This window comes from Amblyomma maculatum, chromosome 4 (assembly GCF_055883805.1).
Source record: "Amblyomma maculatum isolate TAMU_Amacu chromosome 4, ASM5588380v1, whole genome shotgun sequence".
Lineage (NCBI taxonomy): Eukaryota > Metazoa > Arthropoda > Arachnida > Ixodida > Ixodidae > Amblyomma > Amblyomma maculatum.
In genome coordinates this window covers 9,138,485-9,156,710 of record NC_139347.1, presented here as the reverse complement: position 1 = coordinate 9,156,710, position 18,226 = coordinate 9,138,485, and the positions used below count along the sequence as shown (strand labels likewise).

At 51.4% G+C, this 18,226-nt stretch overlaps 1 protein-coding gene across 1 annotated transcript; it reads right to left on the bottom strand.

The window, feature by feature from the left end:
* Window positions 1-209: 209 nt before the first annotated feature.
* LOC146190261 (uncharacterized) lies at window positions 210-11,079 on the bottom strand. The gene is made up of 3 exons (XM_084599757.1): window positions 10,809-11,079; window positions 4,216-4,730; window positions 210-1,047 (listed from the first exon to the last, which is right to left on the bottom strand). Exons 1-3 carry the CDS (start codon window positions 11,077-11,079, stop codon window positions 976-978), a joined length of 858 nt encoding a protein of 285 aa, XP_084455883.1. The 3' UTR covers window positions 210-975.
* Between the last annotated feature and the right edge of the window lie 7,147 nt (window positions 11,080-18,226).

The following is an 18,226-nucleotide window of genomic DNA, read 5'->3' as shown; positions in this document are numbered from 1 at the left end:
AAGCTGGGTTTCGCAAGGGCAGAGGAACTAGGGACCAGATTGCCAACCTTCTCTGGATAATGGAAAAAGCAAGAGAGATCCAGAAACCCATCTACTTCTGCTTTATTGATTATGCGAAAGCGTTTGACTGCGTAGATCACAGTAGATTGTGGCAAGCTCTCCAAGAGATGGGAGTTCCAATTCACCTCATCTATCTCCTGAAGGCTCCGCCTTCTAGAATACGGGTTCGCGAGCGATGGTCTCGCCCGACGAGTGAAAACCAAGTCTTTCTTAAAAACACCGGTTTATTCCGGATCAACAGAAAAGTATAAAATAGAAAAGAAACAGCATTGGTCAAAACTGCGCTGGAAACATGCCGTCGAAGTTCGCGACAATGGACTACGATGATAAAACGGAACAAGGGTCAGGGCTTCACCGCGACAACACAAAGCACACTGCGGCGCGATGGGCGAGTAATAGGGCCAAAGCGTTGATCACGGTACAAGAACATTGCTACTCGCGTGGCAGCACTCACGCTAACACTCCTAAGGCTTCCTTGAAGGCGCCGCTTCCGTCTTCGCCTCGCAGGACTCCGCTCCGTCGTCCGTGTACATCCCGCCGGCTTGGGACGCTGCCACGCCGCCCTTCTGTGGCCGGCCTCCCGGCGAAAAAGCCCCGAGCCTTGCTTCCAACGCGCTTATCTACCCTCTGTCTCGCGCCGATAACATGCCGCCCCCGCTCCGGGCAGCTCGCTCATGCGTACTCGCGCTGCCCGGGCGGACACCAACACAAACAGAAAAAAGCGCGCGCGGTTCGAAACGCTAAAAGGGGCTGTGGGGCCCCACACTCCCCCCCTCTCAAGACGGGACACCTCCCGACGTGTAAAACAACAATAACGCGGGATAAGGGTGGAACTGGTACTGCTGCTGGCGGGGCGCATGCTTGGAGGTATCCGCCGAGCGTGGGTAGCCGTAGTGCCTGGTAGGTCAAGTGGTTCTATGTGGCTAGTGGACGGCCGTGGTAAGCTCGGAGATCGGCCACGTTGACTGGTCCGGCTTCTCGACCACCCTGCACATGGCGAATAAAGTAAGAAAGCCGAGACGCGCGCTTTGTTATCGTGTAAGGGCCAGTCCATCGTGGAGCGAGAGAAGCAGCAAACCCTTTTGCTGCATCACTTAGTGGGTGCGTGCGGCGAAGGACTTTGTCGCCGACTGTGAATTCCAAAGGTCGCCTTCCCTTGTTGTACTGGTTACAGTGTTCCAGGCGGGCAAGGTCCAGGTTTTCCCTTGCCTCCTTCAGAGTCTCGGCCAAGCGGCTGGAAAGATCATGAGCAAATTTAGAATGGCTAAGACCCGGTAAATCAGAGCCATTCAGAGCATGCTCAATAGGGAACCTGAGCTCACGACCAAGGAGAATGGCCGCTGGCGTAAAACCTGTTGACCGGTTTACCGTGGTTCTTGTGGCGAAGGCCATCTCCTGGATACGAGCGTCCCAGTCCTTGTGTCGCTCCGTGAATGCCACCATCATAGTCTTGAGATTTCGATTCACTCGCTCTGTAATGTTTGCTTGAGGATGGTAGGGCGTAGTTTTTTTGTGCTGCACGCCAAGAACTTTGCAAGTGGCAGTGAATATCCTACCGGTGAAATACGTGGCATTATCAGTGATAAGCTGAGCTGGGAAACCAAAGCGAGTGAATGTTTCTAGTAGCTTATCCCAAATTATTTTCGAGTCTAGCCTACTCAGGGGATACAGTTCTACCCATTTCGAGAAATGATCAGTAATTACTAACAAGTAGCGATTCCCTTTCACTGATCTGGGATAGGGACCCATTATGTCGCAAGCTACAATTTCCCATGGGTATCGGCTCTCTACAGGTTGCATGAGGCCCGGTGGTTTTCCTCCCCTTGGCTTCGCGGTCTGGCAGGTATGACAAGTGCGGACGAATGTCAGGACATCCCTTCTCATGCGGGGCCATGTTGCAACGCGACACAATTTGTCATATGTTTTCTTGCCATCGCTGTGACCTGCGAGGCGTGTATCGTGGAAGTACTCTAGAAAATGCTTACGTAGGCCCTTAGGAACGACCACACGAAATGCGGACTCACCACTGTCGGTGTCCGCAGCAGGTATATACCGCAGGATCAAACCATCTTCTGCTTCCACGTAGCAGTCATAGCTTCCGTTAAGCTCCCGGCTCCCTGCAGGGCTGGCGCTGTTCAGGCTTTGGCGTATCTGGTTGCACTGGTCGTCTGAAAGCTGAGCGTCAAGGAGCTGTTGACGGGACACCAGTGTGCCCCAGGTGTCGGCAGGAGCTGTCACAGCATGGACCGCGGGTGCTCGCTCTCCCTCGCCCGGGAGTGGAGCTCGTGACAGGGCGTCGGCCACTTTGTTGAAAGTGCCTCTTCTGTATTCTATCCTGTAATTATACTTTTGGAGAGCGAGTGACCAGCGGGCCAGACGGCCAGCTGGATTTTGCAACCTCGAAAGCCACGATAGGGCCTGGTGGTCGGTCTGAATAGTGAATTCTGCACCATCCAAATACATGTCGAATTTCTTGAGGGCAAACACAATCGCGAGACACTCTTTCTCTGTCACAGTATAGTTCCTTTCCGGTGCCGTCAGTGTATGACTAGCAAATGCCAATGGGCAAAGCTTTCCTTGATGTTCTTGAAGCAATACCGCCCCAATTCCGTACTCACTTGCATCCGTTTGTACCGTGAATGGCCGGTTAAGGTCTGGAAGCCGCAGGCGTGCAGTATCCGCGATGGCTGCAGACAGTGAACGGAATGATCCCTGCTCGGCTTCTGTCCATGACCAGCGGGCACCCTTCCGGAGGAGCTGATGGAGGGGTCGCGCCAGGTCAGCGCAGTTCGGGATGAAGTGGCGGTAGAATCCCACCATGCCCAAGAAACGCTGGAGGCTCTTTATGTTGTTTGGTGGGGGGAGCTGCAGAATGGCTTGAAGCTTCTCTTCATCCGGGCGAACTGTGCCCTGTTCCACCATGAACCCAAGAAGATTGATTGTGCTTGTCACCAACTGAACCTTGCCGGGGTTAATGGTGATGCCCGCCTTCTGCATTCGTTGAAGGACATTCGTTAGATGACGGAGGTGCTCTTCTAAGCTTTCTGAGAACACTACTACGTCATCCATGTAGGCCATAGCGTAGTTAAATTTAGCGTCTCCAAGCACAATATCCATCACCCGTTGAAAAGTAGCTGGTGAATTGCACAACCCGAAAGGCAAGCGCACAAATTCGAACAGTCCCCGGTGGCAAGTGAAAGCCGTTTTCTCAATGTCGCAGTGGTCAATCGGGATTTGCAGAAATTCCCTACTGCAGTCGAGAGTTGTAAAAAATTTTGCTGACCCAAGTGAGTACATGACAGAGTCAACAGACGGGAAAGGGTAAGAGTCTCGCACTGTCACAGCATTCAGACGTCGATAATCGACACACAAACGTGCTGTTCCATCCTTCTTAGGCGCGAGAACAACAGGAAACGCCCAGGGGCTTTTTGATGGTCTCACCGCACCGGTAGCCACCATTTCGTCGAGAGCCCCATCCAGCAGCGCTCGCTTGTGGACACTCAAGGGCCTTGGATTGAATCTGATAGGACGAGCATCGCCGGTGTCAATCCTGTGGGTTAGTACGTTGGCCTTCCCCGGAGCCTCCGTGAACATTGCTGCAAAGGGCCTGAGCATTGTCTCGATTCTGCTTTTTTCCGCTGGTGACCCCGTGAAGGAATTCAAAACGGTTAGAATACCACAGCCTGTGATATTGGCCGAATGGCCGTTCGTGGCAAGCAACTGTGACTGTGGCTCAGCGGCCTTAGTCTTGAACTGAAATGCTTCTGTACCGGTGCCATACCGATAGGTTCCCTTACTGAGATCTATCACGATTCCTGCCTTCACTATGAAGTTACGGCCTAGTATGACTGGCCAGGATAGTCCGGGGAGGTGTAAGAAACGCTGTCTAATCTTTCGACCATTTATAGCAACTGTTAGGCGGGCTGCTGAGGTTGCGGGTACTATGTGAGTCGACGCCATACGAAGGTTAGTGTTTACACTCCGCAACCGGACACATTTTGTCTCGCAGGAATTTTTCACCTGATCGCCGAAGACTGACACTGTAGACCCTGTGTCTAAAAGGGCTGGAAGCTCCAGTCCGGCCATTTTGACCAAGACCAGCGGGGTCTTGTCTGGTTGGCATTCCTCAAAAGAAGTTGACGGGACTGCACTCACCGAGTGTTTGTAGGGCTTCTCGGGGTCCGCCTCATGCGCAGGTGGTGACAATGGTACCTGTGTCGAAGACACCTGGGTCTGTGGCACCTGGTTCGATTCAGGCAGGAAAGGTAGCGACTGGATCAGCTCTCCCGGTGGTTGGCCACGTCTGTGCGGCCTGGCCGCTGGATGGTGCGATGACCAAAACACCCTCCCCTGTGTTGTCCTGGATCTGCGAATCGGAGGACAAGTTGTGCCCGGAGGCGACGCCCGCTTCTCACCTGATGGCGACACCGTTGCACCCGGTGGTGACACCCACGTTGCACCCGGTGGTGACACCCACGTTGCACTGGTAGGAGACGTCCGCCTTGCACCCGGTGGTGACACCCACGCTGCACCCGGTGGTGACACCCACGTTGCACTGGTAGGAGACGTCCGCGTTGCACCCGGTGGTGACACCCACGCTGCACCCCTAGGTGACGTCCACGTTGCACCCGGTGGTGACACCCACGCTGCACCCCTAGGTGACGTCCACGCTGCACCCGGTGGTGACGTCCACGTTGCACCCGGTGGTGACGTCCACGTTGCACCCGGTGGTGACACCCACGCTGCACCCGTAGGTGACGTCCACGTTGCACCCGGTGGTGACACCCACGCTGCACCCGTAGGTGACGTCCACGTTGCACCCGATGGTGACACCCACGTTGCACCCGATGGTGACACCCACGTTGCACCCGATGGTGACACCCACGTTGCACCCGATGGTGAATGGTAGCCGGCAGCCGCTGTAGGAGATCTCCGGGATTTGCGCGCTCTGACGTGGGGTGTCCCAACTGCTGCCACACAAGGGGTACCCGCGCCTGCGTATGGCAAGAAGACACGGGGCCCCGTCTGACCTGTCGCCCCATGAAATCGGCTTGTCACCTGAGTAGACGCTTCAGGGCTTGTGACTCCGTGCAAGTCGCAAGCCTCCGTACGGCAGCCTGGCGTCTCCAGGCTGCGTGCTGCCGATGATCCAGGCCACGCACAGGACGGCTCAAGGCAAGTCTCTGCAGGGGGAGGTGGTTTGTACTGGAGCTCCGCCAGGAAAGATGCCTCGATGCGGGATGCTTCTCTAGCCATGTCATCGAAGTCCGCGAACTGGCGACGCCGGAGATATGGCTGGTACCTTGGATGGCACCGATGTATAGCATGAGCCACCTTCTCTGGTTCCGGAACTGCAGGATCTGCCCGCTCATGCAGCTCTTGAAAACTGCGCAAAAACTCTAGCAAACCCTCGCTTTCGCCTTGCGTCCTGGTGCAAAGCTCGTCTTTCATACGGATGTCATAGTCAGGCGGCAAAAACTCTTCTCGAAAACGGTCTATAAAATCCTGCTTTGTTGCGAACGGCCGCTGTCTACGCCTCCAGGTTGCTGCGGAACCTACCAAAGCTACGGGAAGCACACGCGTGACCAGAGCGCTGTCCGAAATTGCCATTGCCATCTGATAATCGTCGATTTCATAGAGAAAATCGCACACAGATTTCTTATCGGCGTATCCTTCAAACCTTGGCACGGCCAAATTCAGCCGCAGCTGATTATCGCGATACAAGGGAGTGGGCGTTAACGAAACTGCCTCGCTTCCTACCATTTCTCTGAAATGTGCCTTTGATTCCAGTAGCTCGTTCAGGAGGCCAAGAATTCCGCTACAAATGTCCGACGGTTTGCTTTTCCTGTCTTCTGAGTGCTCATGCTCGGAACCCGCCCGTGTGGGAGGCCGAACTGTCTCCGTTAACTGGGCGCTTGCACACGGTAAGTCCGACATCGCTACGCACGAAACTGCATGAACCTCAAATTGGTACACTCGAGGGGCAAGCCAAAGCTCGAGTAGAAATCACGTTGGGCGCCAAATGAAGGCTCCGCCTTCTAGAATACGGGTTCGCGAGCGATGGTCTCGCCCGACGAGTGAAAACCAAGTCTTTCTTAAAAACACCGGTTTATTCCGGATCAACAGAAAAGTATAAAATAGAAAAGAAACAGCATTGGTCAAAACTGCGCTGGAAACATGCCGTCGAAGTTCGCGACAATGGACTACGATGATAAAACGGAACAAGGGTCAGGGCTTCACCGCGACAACACAAAGCACACTGCGGCGCGATGGGCGAGTAATAGGGCCAAAGCGTTGATCACGGTACAAGAACATTGCTACTCGCGTGGCAGCACTCACGCTAACACTCCTAAGGCTTCCTTGAAGGCGCCGCTTCCGTCTTCGCCTCGCAGGACTCCGCTCCGTCGTCCGTGTACATCCCGCCGGCTTGGGACGCTGCCACGCCGCCCTTCTGTGGCCGGCCTCCCGGCGAAAAAGCCCCGAGCCTTGCTTCCAACGCGCTTATCTACCCTCTGTCTCGCGCCGATAACATGCCGCCCCCGCTCCGGGCAGCTCGCTCATGCGTACTCGCGCTGCCCGGGCGGACACCAACACAAACAGAAAAAAGCGCGCGCGGTTCGAAACGCTAAAAGGGGCTGTGGGGCCCCACACTCCTCAGGAACCTGTATGAAGGGCAAGAGGCCACAGTCATAGCATGGTCTTACTGATTGGTTTCCGATTGAGAAAGGAGTGAGACAAGGCTGCATACTGTCGCCCTGCCTATTTAACCTATATGCTGAGTGCATCATGAGGAAAGCTGGTCTGGACGAGTCTTCAGCTGGAGTGAAGATTGCTGGGAAACGTATCAACAACCTTAGATATGCGGATGATACCACTTTAATGGCAGTAAGTGAAGTGGAACTCAAGAGACTTCTGATGCGCATACAAGAAGAGAGTGAGAAGTTTGGGCTTAAACTGAACATTAAAAAGAAAAGATCATGGCGTCTTGACCTATCAAGTCCTGGAGCATCAAGGGACAAGAAGTGGAAACTGCGACCGATTTTCTCTTCTTGGGCTCCAAGATTACCCCAGAAAAAGACTGCCGCCATGAAATTAGGAGACGCCTGCTTATGGGAAAGAGAGCCATGGTTAGCCTTGACCGCCTCGTAAAGAGCAGAGACATTAGTCTGCCAACCAAGATCCGTATGACTCGTGTTATGGTCTTTCCAGTTGTGATGTATGGATGCGAGAGTTGGACTGTGAGGAAGGCTGACCGCCGAAGAATTGACGCGTTTGAATTGTGGTGCTGGCGAAGACTCTTGAGAGTTCCTTGGACTGCCAGAAGATCAAATCAGTCGATATTGTCGACCATAAACCCTGACTGCTCATTGGAGGGTCAAATTCTAAAGTTAAAGCTCAGCTACTTTGGTCATCTGATGAGAAGAGAGGAGTCGCTGGAGAAAGATTTGATGTTGGGAAAGGTTGAGGGTCGCCGGAGAAGGGGTAGGCAGCGAACGCGTTGGTTAGATGGCATTCTCGAGGCATTGCAGATGAAGCTATGTGATGTTAAGAAGATAGTGAGAGACCGGAAAGCGTGGCGTGACATGGTCCATAGGGTCACGAAGAGTCGGACACGACTGAACGACTGAACTGAACTGACCCCACGTGATTCAGAACACTAGGTAGCGGAAGTAATATGGAAATAGGCTTTGAGAAAATGAAAGACGCAAAGATTCTCTCACTTCTCGGTTGGCGCCTCAACCGCGCCTTGAGAGGAGGAAGGAAAAGGGGAGGGGACATAAAGCTGATACAAGACAGTTCAATTTTAGGATTCTGCAGCGACGAAGAAGAGACAGGACACCACAGCATGGTGATGACTCACCTTTTTTTTACCCTCAAGTTGCTCTGTGTTGCATTTTTATAGTTATGAATTGCCAACTAGCCCAATCAGTAAAGCTTGCAAACTAAAAAGCTGATGTGCCTCAATGGAATGTTCCAGTGTATTTGCTGCTATCTCATAACACAGCACGCGGGCACTTTGCTATTCGCCGGATAAAGACTGAATTAAAACATTATTTTGAGATTAGGATGTTCCGTTGGCGTCCGTAGTCAGGGACTCCAGCGGCTTGCCGTTTTCCCTCCTCGTGCTACGAGTGCAATTTGGGCCTTGTGTCTGGTGTAGGACAAGGCGGCCTCCCGCCACTCAATAATCGGCACTGTGCTTGAGCCGTGAAGTGGATTGTTCGGGTAGATCCACATCGTGGAAGGCAGCACTCCGGCTCAGCAGCTGAGCGTCCTAAGCCGCTGGTTCCATGCAGGCACGGCAGCTCTTGAGCAGAGTGTGCACTTATTTCGAGAGTGACCTTGTTCCAAGCGCAGAGGATTGCCGCGAAGGTGCCAAATAGGGCTACGTTCCGGCGAGCTGTGTACGGCGGCGCTGGTATCGAGGCACCTAGCGAGCTGCAGTCTACCAGCTGGGCTCCCGCCTGCTGCGTCGAGGGGGAGGAGGAAAAAAGATTTATTTAAACCAAATAACTAGCCACAGGTGATTAGATGGTCGTGTCCTCTTCAGGCAGCCTCTCATCAGTCTAGGATGCCGGCAGCCTCTGCTATCCCGCGCGCCCGCTCGATCCGCCCTTGCCGATCTTGCAGGTGTGAGCTTAGACAAAGCAGCTTCCCAAGAGAAGACGGTGGGGTGGGGAATAGGCGGGAAGCCTTGCGGCTTTTGACACTCCAATATGGAGTGGTACAGTGTTGGTTTGGTGCTGGCGCATGATTGGTAGATCGAAGGGTACTGCGAGGGAAAGAAAAGATGTTTGTGGTAGAGTTTCGGGAATGTGTGCGTTTGAAGTTGTCGCCAGGTAGTGCATCTGCTCTGGAGAGGGATTTGTGCGGTGCGGGAAGTGTTCTTCGTTGTTGTCAGTAGTATTCGAGGGTAAGTGTGTACGTGAGTGGTTCTGTGGTGGTTGATAGCTGAGAGCTTGATGGTGGCCTCAGAGCATCTTCCTCTCCGGTTTCCGTATTAGCTGGTAATCGGCCGTCTTCCGTCTTCCCTCCTGGTGCCCGGCAAGTTAATTCGCGGGCGAGCGCGTGGGAGCGCTCGTTGCCATAAAGAAATGCGTGACCTGGTGCCCAAAGTATTCGAATAAGCGGCGTGTGCGTATTTTCTTTGCACTGACGAAGACCTTTGTGGGTTTTGGAAGACAGCAGACCGGTTGAGAAGGCTCGGCATGCTGCTTGTGAGTCTGTGACAATCGTGCAGGCTTTCAAGTGTTTGTCCAGGGGGTTGGATGAGATGTATCGGATGGCAAGGGCTATGGCTGTCTCTTCCACCGTTCTGATCGAGGTCGTGAGGATGGAGCCTGTTGCTTGTACCTGACCGTCATCGTTCGTGATGGACAGGCTGGCGGCAGGTTTCCCTGGGTAACAGGTTTCCCGGGGCAGGCCTCCCGGGGTAAGGGGGTGCTGGGGCCTGGATACCCGAGTCTCGCGAGTAGGGCACGTCCGGTGCGTGTGCTTCATAGTCTAGTTACTTGCCCTACCTGATGTGCTTCAATTAATTATTCCACCGTATTGTGGATGCCTAAGTGAAGAAGGCGTTGAGTGGCCGCGTGGAGAGGGACACCCATTGCCGTATTTACCGCCGACCGGAGTGCCGCGTTAAGTTTTTCTAGTTCGGCCTGGTTGAGGTGATGGTACGGGAGGTGGTACGTGAGGTGACTGATGGTGAGCGCCTGTGCAATGCGCAGCGTGTCCCTCTCCTTAAGACCGCTTCGTCGGTTGGAAACTCGTGTTATCATGTGGGTGATCTCAGACATTTGTTCACGGAGATGTACTGTGTGTGTGGCTCTGCCATTAGATTGGAGGTGTAGCCCCAGCACCCGAAGCCTCTCCACTTGTGATATTGGCGCACCTTTCAGGAAAATATCGATCTCTGGAGGCTTTTCTCCTTTTATGGCTGTTCTTGCTTATAACCAAGAGTTCGGACTTCACCGCTGCGCAGGTTATCCCGCCAGCGGCGGCGTACGTCTGGACCCCGTCGATGGCTTCCTGAAGCGCGTCTTGCACATCGCCGTCAGAGCCCCCCGTCAGATTGTGACGTCATCCGCGTAGAGAGCATGGCGAACCCGGAGGATGTTGTGTGGCAGAGGTGGCAGTTTTGCTATCGCCACATTGAATAGAGTCGGAGAGAGGACCGAACCTTGTGGCGTCCCTCGGCCTGTAAGAGCAATATTGTCGGAGCGTAGTTCGCCTGGTCCTATGGTGGCCGTGCGGTCCGTCAGGAATGCTCTGATGTAGTTGTACATCCTATTCCCAGAATGGGACGATGCCAGGTTGTCAAGGATGAGGTCATGTGCAACGTTATCGAAAGAGTCGAGCGCAAGTGCTGCCCTCGTTTGCAGCTTGCTAGGGTGGTCCATTACTTCCTCCTTCAATTGCAGCATAACATCTTGTGTGGATAAATTTGGTCGGAAACCAAACAGCGTGTCCGGGAAGAATCTTCGTGCTTCGAGGGGGGGGGGGGGGAGGGGGGAGCCGGGATAATACGATGTGTTCGAATAGTTTCTCGATACACGAGGTGAGCGAGATTGGCTGAAGAGTTGCGAGTGAGAGTTGTTTGCCAGGTTTGGGAATGAGCGTAATTTCTGCGTTCTTCCACTCTTGAGGGAGGGCTCCCGTTGTCCAGGCTTTATTGTAGAACGACTTCATCTAGGAGATTAATTGGTCGTCCAGGCTTCTAAGTACCTTGTATTGGAGGCCATCCGTACCCGGCGCCGTATTCTTCGTTACATTTTGTAGAGGTGCTCGGACTTCGGCCTGTGTAATGTCAACGTCGAGTGGACTGTTCTCGTCATCGTAGGGGTAGTCCTTGTACTGGGGGCGCGGGCCAGAGCTGATGTAGCGCTGTTCTGGTTGGGCGAGGACAGTGTCGTCGTCACACTGTTCCTTGCGCAGGAGCGTACGTATCGCCTTGCTCGTTTCGGATTTGGATTGTTTGGGGTCTAGTAAAGCGCGGTGCAGCGACCACGTATGAGCCATGCCGAGAGTGCCTTGGAGATGGTCGCAGAAGCGGTGAAAGGTTTTATTTGTCAGCTCGGCAGCATAGTTCTCTGCTTCGGCAGTGATTTGGGCTATTCTTAGCTTCAGCTTCCTGTTGCGTTTTTGCCGTTTCCACCTTTTGACGAGCCCCTTGCGAGCCTCCCACAGGTGTAGCAGGTGGTTTTCTACGTCTGGTGCAGTTGTAGTGCTGTCAACGTGTGCGCACTGGTACGGCGGCGGTAGCGGTACATGCAACACTAAGTATCTGTTGTAATGATACCTAAGCTGGCGTCCTCGTTTCTTCCGCTGTCGACTTCGTCTATTGCTTCATGGCGTCGTTCTTTAGCCACCTTTCACCTCTTCTACGCGTAGAATGATAGCATCTCGGTATATCATGTGTACCTACGCCGATGGCTAACAGCGCATTATACGTTTTTGAAAAAAAAAAAAAACACGCGCTCCCTGCCTACAATCTCGTTGGTCCCAACTGCCCTAAATTTCACCCACCGCTCGATATAGATGGACCATTTTCATGCTCATATCTTAACACTTAGCTCAACAACTATGTTGGAATGGCCTACGAACGTACGACTCTGCAAGAATGCATCCTTGAAGGTGGCCCTGAAGGGATTATGCAGCTATTTTTTTTTTTCATACGGGACTGGTATTCTCAATAATCTGAATGTTAATGTGGAACTGAGCGAAAACAACAATTCAGGTTTATAATATCAGGGCTGTAAATCATTTGACACTGCGATCTAGCTGGTAGATATCAAGAACGCATGGAGCCGCAAATGTATACGAATATTTTAAGCTTCGAATAGTTTGTGAACCCTGTTTCTTATTCGAATCTCAACGAATTGCCATTTCACTTTTCAAAGTTTCCTAACAGTAAGCAGTTATAAGATAATTGTTCTTTTAAGTGGCGGTGGTACATCGCAGAATTTAACAGTTTACAAACGGCGCTATCACACATTTGTATACGAGTTCACTTTCTCTTTCGAAACCCAGTAGGTTTCCGGCACGTGTCAAAACCTGGGTGCGGTAATACTCAGCCTGACATAAAATCAGTGCGCTGACGACAGGTTGTTGCGAACCCGAGTGGCAGCGGGTTCCTTGCTTTAGATATACGGTAAGACACGAGACGAGCGTAATTGTCATTGTTTGTGGAGGAGTGTTGCATATCGGGCCATATTCAAGAGACTCTCATTCTGTAGGGGGTGTGAAAGCCGTGTGGCAACTTGCCCAAGGTGTCCCAAGTGTCAACGTCAGGTATACCAACGTGGTCAGGGATCCAAGCGAGGCGAATAGTGCAGCCCAGAGCCGAGGGAAACTGCCTTGCTGCAAGTTCTTGTGCCGTGAAGAGTCCACTTCTTGGGTTTAGCAAGGACATAAGGTCTACTCTGGAGTGAATGCAGATAGAAGCTTCCCTGACCTTTGGATTTCATGTATATCGGCCGCACGGTTAATCGCGACAACTCAGCTGGCCGGGCACTCTGGACTGCGAGGTTTCTCCAAGTGATGGGGGGACACAAGCTGCTGACAGGTAGGTTTCCGGAATAGCAGAGCGGCCCATGAACAAAACATAGAATTTGCCAGGTTCTGCTCTTCTGCTCTTGCTAGAATAGAATTCTGCTCTTGATAGAATAGGGCACGTCTTCACTCCGAGCAGAGCTGTATACTACCACCGATCTGTGACGTAAACGAAATGTGGGGCGCTTCTGTCGCTGTCTGAGCCTATACTGGGAGTATAATGTAGAATCAGCACCTATAAAAATAGATGTAAGGAAATGTTTTAACACGATATCGTTAAAGACCCCGTTCACCGGAAATCCGGCGTCGGCGGTTGTACGCCGGCGTTCGAGTTGTGAGCAAAAAATCACAAACATGGCGCTGGTAGGCGCTAGCTGGCAGCTGCCAACTCGGGCCTCTTCTTTCATGCGGAAGGGGGATATCATAATAAGCCTGCCAGGACCGTTGCATTCACGTTACCCCTAGGCTACACAGGAACGTCCATATGGTTTGATTCAAGCGGGACTTTATATGTAGGCTGGTAGCCCATATACGCTACTGTGTCACACCTTTAAAAGACAAGCTCAAGTGTTCCTCATACTTTTTTTTACAGTGGTCTGGTTTTGCGGTGGACCTACACTAATGATCTCCGTGAAGCAACGCCGAGTACATTCTAGAATTATCGCTAAAATATTGTCACATTAGGCGGTGCATACGCATAAGGAAAGATGAAGAAGACTCTCGTGAGTTTGAGAGAAGACGACGTTCAACAGCGTCGGCTGGTGCCTGCAGAAAACGTCGGTTTGAAAGCCTTGTCTTCCGTGTCCTCCCTCTGCTACAAGCTGAACTACCCCGTAACACCTTGGTGGAGGTACTTTCGATTCCCCTTGCCACAGCTCCTCGTACTTTCGCTCCAGAAACCTGGATTTGCACAGTGGACGTCATCTCTCTGAGCTCACCCCACCGACTACCACAGTAAGCATGGCATCCCAGGACGCATCAACCGCTACGGAAACTCCAGCTGCCCCCATGGTTTTAACCAAAATCCGTCATTCGCCTATCTCTGCAACATCTTTTCAAAGGCGACACACTTTAAAACAAAACGATGTGTGTGTGTGTGTGTGTGTGTGTGTGTGTGTGTGTGTGTGTGTGTGTGTGTGTGTGTGTGTGTGTGTGTGTGTGTGTGTGTGTGTGTGTGTGTGTGTGTGTGTGTGTGTGTGTGTGTGTGTGTGTGTGTGTGTGTGTGTGTGTGTGTGTGTGTGTGTGTGTGTGTGTGTGTGTGTGTGTGTGTGTGTGTGTGTGTGTGTGTGTGTGTGTGTGTGTGTGTGTGTGTGTGTGTGTGTGTGTGTGTGTGTGTGTGTGTGTGTGTGTGTGTGTGTGTGTGTTAATCAACTGCCGCTGGAAGTATATGTTGTGATGGAAGCCAATGAAAACACATCCAAGGGAAAATTCACAAAATAGTTGTGACGTTTCACACAGCACCCACGGAGTGCTGTCGGAAAGCACTTCGTGTGGCGAAGTAAACTGCGTCTTAAAACGCCACGATAAACGTGCGTTGTGAAGTAGAACTTAGAAGATGCACTGTATGTCGAGTGTTGCTCTGATTCGTACGAGTTACACAAAGCAGAGTCGGGGTAGAACCTTCTGCCGCGTAAGCTACACTTCCTGGCAAATACTGTCGTTCGGACTACACGACCTAGATAGGCTTACATTAAGGCAATCCTCAAACGTCGGTGGCCCGCGAAAACGCCGTAGTCTGAAGTTCTCAGGACCTTTACCGAAGTCGAAGGCGGCCGATTGCAACGTACGGGTCATGGGCTTCTAAAGTGCGCGATTCTCTTTCGTTTCTTTGCAATGAGGTTCTAGAGCTGCTTTTAAGCTTAAAATATTTTGAGCACCTGTTGACGCCGAGCCAACATCGAGAGCTAACATCCGTGGATCGGTTCTCCGTGAACAGCCGGGAAACTAACGAGATTTCTCTCTCCCCAAGTATGGTGCCACACGCTCGCACGTTGAACACTGCCAGACTCTGGCGTTTAAAGCGGCAACGGCTGGAAGTGCATTCGGGCATTTGGAATCAAGTCCATCACTGTGTCGCGGCGTCAGCTCGTGGCGTTTCCCTTTTCGGCAGATGGTTTTATACACGCCCGGCGAGCACTCGAATTCCCTACTACTCCTTATATGTTCTTGCCAAGCCAGAGTCTCTTTGTGGCCGCGTTCGCTTCTGAATCGATTTATACGTCAAAGCAGAGGACTGCTCGGCCCATGCCAACAACATGTTTTCATCTATATTCTCCATTGCGAGAGAGGCAGTAATATTTTTATGTAATTCTCTAGGTGGTCTCGAATACCTTTCGAGCCAATATCGCGAACGCGAATCATGTCGGACACGAGACGCTTGCATAGTTAGGGGAGACACCGCCTTTCGGATGTATGTCCGGCTTTATAACGCACATTTGCCATGGTGTTTTAAAAATGTGGCTTCTAAATGGCAAAGTGCACTTTGTAACACTTTCTTCAAAACACTCGTAAACATTTAACGAACATTCGCCTCCATGAGCAAACAAAAAGATAGCCCGAAAAATTTTACTTGCATATGTTTCTGCAGGTCGCGCTCCCACACCAGTACTCGAGCGTAGGGCGTCTCCAATGCCCATGCTTCACGGTTTTTAAACGTACTAAGCCTTTGTAAAAACGCGTCATACTTTCGATGTCTTTCTATGAATAAAATCGCACGGAAACTAAACGCGGTGTTGAAGATGGAGCGTGTGTCATCGCGCCTGAATTGCAGAAGCATGCCTATATCTAATTTTTGCTGAGAAGCGAATACACGTAATAAAATTGTGGGCGAATTAAATCTGATACATTCAAATGGTTTCGGGTATGCCGATGTATTGGTGTTTACGCTCGGTTTGGTTGGTCGTGCTTAACCATGAAACAAGCTGTAGTAAAGTCCTGCAGAAATTTCGACCATCACGGGTCCTTTAACGTGCACTGACATCGTACACATATGGGTTCTATGCTTTTTGCCTTCATCAGAACGTGGCGAAATTCGAACTCACATCGTGGTGGGCGCCCTAACCACTGCACCACCACGGTGGGGTGCCTCTACTCGATTTCTGATATGCATGAAACTAGTTCGCTTTTTATGGCCCACAATGAATCTGCGAAGGGTGGAAGTTAAGCAGTCTCCCGTGGTCACCACCGTGTCTTTCATTTTATTGGTTTATTCTGCTCTAAAGCAGAGCAGCTTGCGCTCACAGCTCTGAATAAAAATGTGGCTGCACTGGGAATGACCCTAGTATAGATCGATATGTCAACAACGCTTCAGATAGGTATATCTCACGCAAGGATGAAAATGTCAAGCTCTAGCGGGCACCGCTAACAGCCTCTGAGGTTAACATTCCGCGGAGAATGTTTCACGAAGATTCACATGAAAAGCGTGTTGCCTGCCATTCTTATATACGGAACCGTCAAAGAACTGTCTTTCTATGCTCCGTTTGTGAGAACTGTGTCAATAATTGGTGGTGGTAGTTTATTGAATAATAAAAAAGGAAATAAAAAGAGTGTTGCAAATCTGAAGCACCCGAGCTCCGCCCGGCGGGAAAGAAAAAGGGATAGGGAGAGGACAGTGAGGAAAAGTGCAGAGGGGATCTATAGCAATGAAAGGACATGGGGAGCTTTTGCATTATTTACAAAATACAGAAAAGGGCAACGCGTTCGCGTCACTCGCGCGCAAGTGTCCGAGCACTGTACACAAATCACTGCCGTCGAGCGGCCACTGCAGTTGTTTGCAATAGTCGCACGCCTTTGTTTAACCAACGAGTGCTTCATGCAAGAGAGGCACATTTTAATACATCCCTTATTCAGGGGACACTATTACGTTATAATATTTACACATTCGATAGTATTCCCTTCCTGTCTTCCGTCACGCCGAACAGCATGCAGATCGCAGAGGTAGCGGACGCATGACGTCGTTTGAGTCAGTTCCGAAATCCTGGATATACATTGTATGGGTGGGATATACTTGCTCTACTATCCCTCCCACCTGCTTCTGCTTAGCTTTGGCCTCAGTAGCTCGTGGTCTCAGATGAGAAGCATAAGGGAAGGTGGCACGTTTCGCTGCCGAAGCATTTCATTTCTTTTTTTTCTGTCTCTGCGTCTATCTCTGTGGATGCATCTACATCTTCCAGTTCCTTTTTTTTTTTTTTTACAGCACGAAGTACAGTGCTATGAACTTATCGTCATCATGCAATGAATGAACGCAGTTGAAATTGCGGCACATACAAAGTTGCAGTCGCAAATACGACAGCAACACGAATGACGAATTTTCTATGCCAGCCGGCTTTCCCGAAATCATATTTGCTTTATTGACAACAAATATGTAGATTCAAGGACTTTCGGGGCCTACGGAGCCAGAGCACAAAGCAAGCGTTAGCAGTAGCACCCTATAGAGGAGTTGCGCTGCCCATGGGGGCTCCTCGAAAACGGTACTAAAAAGCGCCCTCTACGGGTCTGCTGGGTAGTACAAATCCCCGGCGTCTGCATCCGAATGCATGCAGTCGGTATGGATCCACCGCTTTAATGTCTATTATGTACGAATTAAAAAGAATTTTAGGGCGCTGAAAATGCTTTCACGGTTGACACGGTGTGAAAAAGGCAATAAATAAACCAACGTCAAGCATTGTACGACGTGCAGAAATCGGAGACGAAGTCTCGGCGCGCTGCCAGCCGATATAGCCAGGTGGGTGTCGCGCGAATTCATTGAGATCTTCGAAAGCTTTACATTAGCCGTGTTTACATGAAGGCGACAGTAGCGCATCGCATCGCATCGCATCGCATTTCGTAGCGCCTCACGGTAATGCGATGCGACAGTGTTTACATGTAGCGCATCACCTCTAGCGCGGTGGTGGCGACATGCGGTGTCGCATATCGAAAGCATTAGTGGCACCAGGTTGTAAATTTTTCAAATTAATTTATTATTTATTTTATACATACCAGAATGTAAGGAACGCTGTAATAAATACCAGAACAGCATATGAAGCGGAATTAAATACATCTCCTTTGTTTATCCAATCCGAAGGTGTTTGAATATCCCGCGCTTTCTGTCCATGGCGCCCAACAACGCTTACTAAGCCTATCACCTGCCCCATTCCAGAAGCTATCTTAAAATTTGAGGAGTTTTGTCGCCAGAATTGCGTGGTGCAGGCATCTTCAGTGAAATAAAAAGCTTCGTAGACCTCTCGTTTGCAGCGAACGCGAGACGCAGTGGAACGGCAATGACAAATTGGTGGTGAGGCGAGCGGCCGCCGCTTCGCCGGACGCCGCCATCTTGTCCGTAATGTGATGCGACCGGGTTTACATGCAAGGAGAAAGTCGACTTACCCCTCTCAATCCAGCCCCTCCTGACGCATTAATGCGATGCGCTGTCCTAGTGCATTACCCCTGTTTACATACGCTAGAAAGTTGATGCGATGCGATGCGCTAGCTGTCGCATTCATGTAAACACGGCTATTGTGGGGACCGCGCCAGATACATTTGAAGGGAGCGCAGGGCAGGAAAGGCCAGCGGAAGGCTCCGCTATTCTTGGCGCTCTTGACCACTACGCGTTCGAACAGCGGCGTCGAGCTAGGCT

Bases quoted from the DNA above. Each gene is read 5' to 3' on its own strand.
- LOC146190261 (XM_084599757.1), bottom strand. From the start codon at position 11,079: ATGGCTCATACGTGGTCGCTGCACCGCGCTTTACTAGACCCCAAACAA. The intron at 4,731-10,808 runs GTACGGATGGCC...CACCGGGTGCAG, and splicing joins AACGAAGAATACGGCGCCGG to CGTGGACGTCACCTAGGGGT. The intron at 1,048-4,215 runs GTGAGTGCAGTC...CGCCATGTGCAG, and splicing joins AGAAGCCCTACAAACACTCG to GGTGGTCGAGAAGCCGGACC.